Source organism: Salmo salar, chromosome 05 (assembly GCF_965601325.2).
Source record: "Salmo salar chromosome 05, fSalSal1, whole genome shotgun sequence".
In the NCBI taxonomy this organism is placed as follows: Eukaryota; Metazoa; Chordata; class Actinopteri; order Salmoniformes; family Salmonidae; genus Salmo; species Salmo salar.
Window position 1 is genome coordinate 15,439,552 of NC_138295.1, and position 9,423 is coordinate 15,448,974.

The window sequence follows — 9,423 nt, forward strand, 5'->3', positions numbered from 1 at the left end:
AGCTGAAGCACGGGCGGGAAGGAGGGAGGAGAGGAGGGGTAAAAGGGAGGGGGTGAGAACGGAACATAAATATTATCCTTTCTATAATTACAGCCAGTGACTGAAAGACCAAAAGGACACAGTAGTGTTGTCGTCCCAGACCTGGTCTCTCTTAAGTATCATTACAATATGAGGCCATAGTGACACACTCAGTACAGGAAGTTAAACAGACAGCTATAATAATGTTGACCTTAACTATCAAGTTGAAGCCTAGACCACCATTAGTATAGAAATGTTATTAACTTATAATAACAGATAGGAGCAACTTGAGGTAAAAAAAAGATCTATATTTTAACCACCTCAGATTTTGAATCTTGATTAAGATGCCTTTCTTCCAATCCAAAACAACAGGCCCTAAACTGACATTAGATCAGTGTCTAGAGTTTTAAACACTCATTGTCTTAGCAACAGGATATGAGCTATTACAGCTTTTACATATGCAGCCCAATTATTGGCAAAACATCTAATCTGATTGGTCAAAGGACCAAGTAGTGGAAAAAATACCAGAATTGTTCTGCCTGTGTAAATGCAGACTTCGTAAAACAGATAACACATAATACAATGACTTCGGGGATTCAGAGAAAAAAATACTTTATTTTCTGAGAAGAAAAACATTTTTTTTTACTAGAAATCACTTCAAAACTGCAGGTTGTGTCCAGGATGTTTTTCTAGAGGAGGGTTATTCGTTTTTAAAAAGGCTGAACACTTGAATGAATTCACATTTCATCATGATCTTAGCATGGATCTCAGTGTATATTACAGTACAGTAAATAACCATATTATAGTAACTATAGTATATCCCTAACCACACCCACCATGCTAAAACAAGACAACACAACTGGCATGGTAACAGAAATAAATAACAGAAATTGGAGATAACATTTTTGGAGATATATGTCCTACTCATTTCTCAAAGACAATACAAACTACACCATTTGTGTAGGTTTCTATCTTCCAACACTCACTACAATGACTGGACTCGACAAGGCACCGGAGTTTACGTTGGATCTATTCCACATCCTGATTGTAATACAGAAAACATTTAACTGGATTCTAGATTATTAACATTTTAGAATATTTCCTATATTCTATATTTTGGTATTCTAGAGTAGAGTAAGTTCTATTCAATTCACTTCTATGTCTGGATGTTTTGTATGTCTTCTTCACAGAGTCAAACACAGAAGACCAATGCAACCACGTCATAATGGTACACACAGAGAGACCTGTCAGTGGCACATTGGTATAGTACACCACACTGTTGTTTATTGAATCAATCAACCAACCAACTAATCACAGTGGTGTGTGTTCTCAGCAGCCTGTACACAGAGTGCTGATATCAAAGTCAGCAATCAGGTATCTCTATGAGACCAAGAGGACACTTATGTTGAAATGTCTATTTCTCCAAATATACTGTACATTTCTTATTCATTTTATCTTCATTTTCATCAATAAATATGATTTAACATTTAAATATAAAAACACAATGATGACCTTATAGATAACCTTTACAAACTGGAAGTGCATCTTTGGGTGGAAGAAGGAGTTCAATATCTGCATAAATATAGCAACATCACATCAATAAATAAATTAAAAGACAAATATATGGTATAAATAAAGGTTTTACAGTACACTAGAAAACAACAAAGAATGAGCATGTGCAGGAAAATAGAAAATGCTGAGTGGTAAAAACACTCCTGTTGAAGAGAGACCATGGTTGTCTGTTTCTGGCAGATGAAGAGAAGATGGTGTCCTTTTAGGCTGAGACTCCTGGTAGTCTTTTTAACATAGCCAAGAAGCAGCACTGAATCCAGGGACGTTTCCACAAAGCATCTCTGATAGGAGTGTGCTGATATAGGGCCTGTCAATATAATGTTATTCACAATGATCTAAAGGCAACACTGATCCAAGATCAGCTCTCCTTCCTCGAGACACTTTGTGGATACGGGCCCAGAAATGTTCCTTCTCTTCCTCTCAGCTTCCATATCGTCATCACCACTCCAGTCTTTTCTCCCAGCCAATCAGAGTTCCAGTTTTAGCAAGGCTCTCTCCTGATAGGTGGCAGGGCTTACCGCAGAATTGAGCTACCCAATCACATCTGTTCATCAGTGAGATGGGGTGGGGCTATGTGTCCAGGTCACGCCCATCCAGTTGCCCTCTCTGCCATACCTTCCAAGTCTCTCTGGGTAATCTCTAGGCTTTTTTTCACTTCTTCTTTTCTGTTTTGAGGTAGAATTTCCCTATCCTGTCCTGAAATAAAAGAAGGAGACACAATAAGCAATCAAGTTTCTTTCAACACTCAGACCGTGTGAAAACAAAACCCAGACTAATCTTTCACAATCATACTGTAATGTTATGATGACATTTTACTTTCTGTCTAACTCCTATCAATTTAGGAGGGGAACTAACATTTCAGTTCAGGACTTGAAAGAGAGGAGTTTGGGGTTCCCTGGTAACTTACCCTTCTCTCCAGCTCTTCAGTAGTTGGGCGCTGATCCCAGTTTCACCTTCTCATGCTCTACGTCGTACGCTCCTCGCTTGTGGAACCTGGAGAAAAACAACAACAGGGTTAAGACCTGTGGATCCCGGAACTGTTTTGGAACAACAACACCTGTGGTTACAGTAATTATTGTTGTCAGGTGAGAACAATAGAGCTAAACTATAGCCATGCTGATCTATCCTGTCATGTTTGTTATAGCCTCATTTCCCATTCCTCTACATTCAATTAGGTTGTGTACTATTCATTTCCTGTTGGCCCATTTCCACAATACAGTGCCAATACTGACTTTATCAATCTCCAGCTGCTGCATAATGCATTGTGTAACGTGTCATACAGCTGTGCTGGTGGTAAAAACAAAAAGGTGGGTAAAGTGGTGTGTGTGTGTGTGTGTGTGTGTGTGTGTGTGTGTGTGTGTGTGTGTGTGTGTGTGTGTGTGTGTGTGTGTTTAAGGCTGTAGTACTGACCTGAGCACCAGCAGCAGGCCTATGATGGTGAGACAGACAGAGGACAACACCACTGCCACCACAGCCAGAGCTGTGGTCCTGCTATATCCTCCCACGTCCCTCCCCTCTGAAGCCAGCGTGAACAGGTGACACCGCTCCCCAGAGTAACTGGGACGACATCTGCACAAGGAGAAAGAGAGAGAGAGAGGGAGAGGGGTGAGATGGTATTCATGCAACATACAGTACAACAGGCATTTTGTTCCTCTGGAGAGAGAGATGGAGATAGACAGACAGAAAGAGAGCGACAGAGAAAGTTAGAGAAAGAGAGAGAGAGAGAGAGAGAGAGAGAGAGAGAGAGAGAGGGAGAGATAGACAGACAGAAAGAGAGCGAGAGAGAGATGGAGAGAGACAGATAGAGATAGAGAGAGAGGGAGAGAGGGCGAGAGAGACAGTGAGAGAGACAGAGAGAGAGAGAGGGAGAGATAGAGAGAGGTGTTTCTTACATGCATGACGGAGCTTTGATGTCCCTCAGGTAATGACAGCTGCCATGGATACAGAAGTCCTTATACTTCTTCAGACAAGGGTTCCTCTTCTTTCCCTTTCCCTTCTTCCTCCCCTTTCCTCTTCTCCTCTTCCCCTCACTCCTCTCAGCTTCCAAGATGGCCGATGGGTCTTTAGGTTTAGTCGACAATGCAACTAAAAAAGAAAAGAACACAGACAACTGAATCCACGGATGTAGCCAACACACCTTATAGAACACAGACAACTGAATCCACGGATGTAGCCAACACACCTTATAGAACACAGACAACTGAATCCACGGATGTAGCCAACACACCTTATAGAACACAGACAACTGAATCCACGGATGTAGCCAACACACCTTATAGAACACAGACAACTGAATCCACGGATGTAGCCAACACACCTTATAGAACACAGACAACTGAATCCACGGATGTAGCCAACACACCTTATAGAACACAGACAACTGAATCCACGGATGTAGCCAACACACCTTATAGAACACAGACAACTGAATCCACGGATGTAGCCAACACACCTTATAGAATACAGACAACTGAATCCACGGATGTAGCCAACACACCTTATAGAACACAGACAACTGAATCCACGGATGTAGCCAACACACCTTATAGAATACAGACAACTGAATCCACGGATGTAGCCAACACACCTCATAGAACAAATGTTTTACTGTCACATACACCGGATAGGTGAAATGTGTTGTTTTACAGGGTCAGCCATAGTAGTATGGCGCCCCTGGAGCAAATTAGGCTTAAGGGCCTTGCTCAAGGGCACGCCGGCAGATTTTTCACCTTGTTGGCTCAGATATTCGAACCAGCGACCTTTCGGTTACTGGCCCAATGCTCTAACCACTAGGCTACCTGGTCCATTTGGTCAATTTAACTAGGGGTAACATAGCAACAGGTGTTAAAATGGAACTGACTGACATCCTGCCAGATAAACTCATGAATAATAGTGTAATAAATCATAAGGGGTATTCTAATACATGTGTCAGTCAGGATTGCAGAACATATAAACAACAAGATGATGATTTACAACAGAGCAATAAACAAACAATAATCCCAGCGAGTTACTAAATACCTCGAGGTAATTCCACCCCATAGTCCCCTGAGGCATCTTCTTCATCTTCATGGTAGTAATCATAGTACTCCTCATCCTCCAACACTGGACCCTCCACGCCGTGATTACTCTTCTCCATCCCTCCCTCCATCCTTCTGTCGCTCAGGACATCCAACAGGTTGATAACTGCTGTGTGCTGCGGTGGCCTCTCACTCTCATACCTGTCCACCACAGCTCCGCTCACCAACCTCGAGACCACTGGAAAACACAAGATTAACATTTTATCATTATTGATGCTACACCATTCAGTAGTCTGTGGTTTAGAGATGTAGACTAGATTCTGACTGACACTGTGAGGAGTTAACCAAGTGAACAACACTGGTTGAAAATACATCATTTCAAAGGCAAAACTGGTTGAAATTATGTCTTTTCAAGCAGTTTTGCTCACTGAGAACACAAGCTTTACTTTCCAACACAGTAATTAATTCAGGTGCCAAGAAAATGGAGGGGTTTGAGTGGGTAAGTTGAAACATGTCTCTAAGGGCCCTGCATGAGGCCCCATGGCCCCTCCAGGTGACCCTATACAACTGGATAGTTGCATTTCAGCTCCAAGAACTGTGAGGCACCCAAAAACATCATGCATGTACAGTATTCTGTACAGGGGAGACTATAATCCTGCTTGGCTATGGTACACAAAATGTTGCATAGACAGACAGTTAGCTAATGTACAAGAATATGAGTTAAAAATAAGTATATCCAGTTACATAAAGCATGTTTTAAAATAGAAAGATGACCACACTTCGTTCTTGAATAGCATAGGCTAGCCTACACCTTATGAAAATCATTAACTCTTCTTTTAAAAGTTTATGAGACATGCTCAGAAGGTCATGCTTGAGAAGTTCACACTCTTGTACAGTCAACAAGTGTAACTCCAAGACCTGTCTCTTATGAATACGTAATAGACCACTTAGGAGGAATCAAGTCTAGGAGAAACTATTACCACCAATAGTTAATCCAATGTTAAAGTATAAACGCTACAGAAAAGGAACTATATAATCTGATTTGAGATATAAAAGTGTAACTTGATACTTACCAAAGGCATGGACGAGCAGGAGCGCAACTCGTAGAATCCTCATGTCTTCGAACTTCAAATCACCACCAACTGTAATTCTGCAAAAATCACTGTATGTCGTTTTCCTATATCTTATCCACGTACTCGATATTGCTACTCTTAAAAAGTTCCTAGTAGGCCTATGCCTTTTCTCAGTGGGACTTTCTTATTCAAGATGCCGGGAGCGTCTCAGGTAGCGGTTTACGGTGTCGCACACAAACACAGCCTTTGCAGAGTCGGGACGAGAAGAAGGAGCGCCAGACTAAAGGCGTCACGATTTATATAGACTGGCTCGACCACGCCTCTACAGTAGGCTACTGTAAACTACACTGAACAAAAATATAAAACGCAACATGTAAAGTTGGTCCCATGATTTATGAGCTGAAATAAAATATCACAGAAATGTTCCATATGCACACAAATATTATTTCTCTCTAATTTTGTTCACAAATTTGTTTACATCCTTGTTAGTGAGCATTTCTCCTTTGCCAAGATAATCCATCCACCGGACAGGTGTGGCATATCAAGAACCAGATTGAACAGCATGATCATTACACAGGTGCACCTTGTGCTGGGGACAATAAAAGGCCACTCTAAAATGTGCAGTTTTGTCACACAACACAACTCCACAGATGTCTCAAGTTTTGATGGAGCATGCAATTGGCATGCTGACTGCAGGAATGTCCACCAGAGCTGTTTCCAGATAATTTAATTTGGTAGTACGTCCAGCCGGCCTCACAACCGCAGACCACGTGTAACCACGCCAGCCCAGCACCCCCATATCTGACTTCAAACCTGTGGGATCGTCTGAGACCAGCCACCCAGACAGCTGATGAAACTGTGGGTTTGCACAACCGAATAATTTCTGCACAAACTGTTAGGAATTGTCTCAGGGAAGCTCATCTGTGTGCTCGATGTCCTCACCAGGGTCTTGACCTGACTGCAGTTTGGCATTGTAACTAACTTCAGTGGGAAACTGCTCACCTTCAATGGCCACTGGCATGCTGGAGAAGTGTGCTCTTCACGGGTGAATCCCGGTTTCAACTGTACCGAGCAGATGGCTGCGTGTGGGCGAGCGGTTTGCTGATGTCAACGTTGTGAACAGAGGGCCCCGTGGTGAGGGTGGAGTTATGATATGGGCAGGCATATGGTACGGACAACAAACAAAATTGCATTTTATCTATGGCAATTTGAATGCATAGAATTACCGTGACAAGACCCTGAGGCCCATTGTTGTGCCGTTCATCCACCGCCATCACCTCATGTTTCAGCATGCTAATGCACGGCCCCATGTCGCAAGGATCTGTACACAATTCCTGGAAGCTGAACATGTCCCAGTTCTTCCATGGCCTACATACTCACCAGACATGTCACCCATTGAGCATGTGTGGGATGCTCTGGATTGATGTGTATGACGGCGTGTTCCAATTACCGCCAATATCCAGCAACTTCACACAGCCATTGAAGCTAATGGAACAACATTCCACAGGCCACAATCAACAGCCTGATCAACTCTATGTGAAGGAGATGTGTTGCGCTGCATGAGGCAAATGGAGGTCAATGTTGCATTAATATTTTTGCTCAATGTAATTATCACAACATGTTTACACGCTATTCACCTTATTATAATGGTTTATACAGTTGAAGTCGGAAGTTAACGTACACCTTAGCTAACTACATTTAAACTCAGTTTTTCACAATTACTGACATTTAATCCTTGTAAAAAATTCCCTGTTTTAGGTCAGTTAGGATTACCATTTTATTTTAAGAATGTGAAATGTCATAATAATAGTAGAGAGAATGATTTATTTCAGCTTTTATTTCTTTCATCACATTCCCAGTGGGTCAGAAGTTTACATACACTCAATTAGTATTTGGTAGCATTGCCTTTAAATTGTTTACCTTGGGTCAAACGTTTCGGGTAGCCTTCCACAAGCTTTCACAATAGTTGGGTGAATTTTGGCCCATTCCTCCTGATAGAGCTGGTGTAACTGAGTCAGGTTTATAGGTCTCCTTGCTCGCACATGCTTTTTCAGTTCTGCCCACAAATGTTCTATAGGATTGAGGTCAGGGCTTTGTGATGGCCACTCCAATACCTTGACTTTGTTGTCCTTAAGCCATTTTGCCACAACTTTGGAAGTATCCTTGGGGTCATTGTCCATTTTGAAAACCCATATTGCGGTTTTGAAGCAGTGGCTTCTTCCTTGCTGAGCGGCCTTTCATGTTATGTCGATACAGGACTCGTTTGACTGTGGATATAGATACTTTTGTACCTGTTTCCTCCAGCATCTTCACAAGGTCCTTTGCTGTTGTTCTGGGATTGTTTTGCAGTTTTCGCACCAAATTATGTTCATCTCTAGGAGACAGAACATGTCTCCTTCCTGTATGGTATGACGGCTGCGTGGTCCCATGGTGTTTATACTTGCGTACTATTGTTTGTACAGATGAACGTGGTACCTTCAGGCATTTGGAAATTGCTCCCAAGGATGAACCAGACTTGTGGAGGTCTACAATTGTCTTTCTGAGGTCTTGGCTGATTTCTTTTGACATCATGGGAAAACCATGATGTCAAGCAAAGAGGCACTGAGTTTGAAGGTAGGCCTTGAAATACATCCACAGGTACACCTCCAATTGACTCAAATGATGTCAATTAGCCTGTCATTTTCTGGAATTGTCCAAGCTGTTTAAAAGCACAGTCAACTTAGTGTATGTAAACTTCTGACCCACTGTAACTGTGATACAGTGAATTATAAGTGAAATAATCTGTCTGTAAACAATTGTTGGAAAAATTACTTGTGTCATGCACAAAGTAGATGTCCTAACCGACTTGTCAAAACTATAGTTTGTTAACGATAAATGAGTGGAGTGGTTGAAAAACAAGTTTTAATGACTCCAAGCTAAGTGTATGTAAATTTACCACTTCAAATGTGCTTATAGAGTGGTTTAAGCCATATACAGGGGTTATAAAGTTACAAGAAACTAATGTAGGCTAAATAAAAATGTGTCTAATTTTGTTGACTGTTTAGGCATTTCAGTTGAAAAAAATAACATAAAAGTGCATTGTGTCACATCATGTCGCTGATCATATTGTGCCTCTTTCTGTATCATTTGAATGAATGTGAATAAAGGACTTAGACCTGTGACTACATTAACAGAAAAATAATGCAAATGATGACATTCAGGGTCAGTTTAATAATAGGGCACCTTTTAATATGCCTGGTCATGGACTAAAAACCATGGAGATTCAATGGAGATTCCCTATTGAAAGATCCACTTAGGCCAGGACTAGACTTAATCTATAACCTGGAAACCAGCTAAACATGTTTTAAACTAGTTTAAATCTATAATAATATGTTGTCAACCAAAAGCCACTGATCTGAATGCAGTTCTAGGTCTGTAACCTCAGTTTCATCACATAACTTCATACGCAATGGATACACACCTGAAGGACACGCGATAATATCAATAGGGACATCTAGTGGCTTGAAATGGATACACATCTATAACCTCATAAACATTGGCTGTTGTCCCCAATAGTTAGCTTCGCTTAAAAATGTCGTAACATATTATTTTGACTATTTATATGAAAAGAAAACACTTTAAACGATGTGAAACGAATACAACAACCCTTACCGAATCACTGAAAATCATAACTCGATTACTTTGGACTTCTCGCAGGCATCATAGACGATTGCTCTGGCCTGCAGTCACATGTTCTATTATTT

The 9,423-nt window shown here is 41.3% G+C and overlaps 1 protein-coding gene across 1 annotated transcript; it reads right to left on the bottom strand.

The window, feature by feature from the left end:
* Nucleotides 1–613: 613 nt before the first annotated feature.
* LOC106604317 (proheparin-binding EGF-like growth factor) lies at nucleotides 614–6,098 on the bottom strand. Its single transcript, XM_014198839.3, has 6 exons — nucleotides 5,681–6,098; nucleotides 4,609–4,845; nucleotides 3,483–3,675; nucleotides 3,001–3,159; nucleotides 2,498–2,583; nucleotides 614–2,286 (listed from the first exon to the last, which is right to left on the bottom strand). Exons 1-5 carry the CDS (start codon nucleotides 5,721–5,723, stop codon nucleotides 2,514–2,516), a joined length of 702 nt encoding a protein of 233 aa, XP_014054314.1. The 5' UTR covers nucleotides 5,724–6,098; the 3' UTR covers nucleotides 614–2,286; nucleotides 2,498–2,513.
* Between the last annotated feature and the right edge of the window lie 3,325 nt (nucleotides 6,099–9,423).

Bases quoted from the DNA above. Each gene is read 5' to 3' on its own strand.
- LOC106604317 (XM_014198839.3), bottom strand. From the start codon at position 5,723: ATGAGGATTCTACGAGTTGCGCTCCTGCTCGTCCATGCCTTTG. The intron at 4,846-5,680 runs GTAAGTATCAAG...TGTGTTTTCCAG, and splicing joins CCTGCTCGTCCATGCCTTTG to TGGTCTCGAGGTTGGTGAGC. The intron at 2,584-3,000 runs GTCAGTACTACA...GTTTTTCTCCAG, and splicing joins GGCCTGCTGCTGGTGCTCAG to GTTCCACAAGCGAGGAGCGT.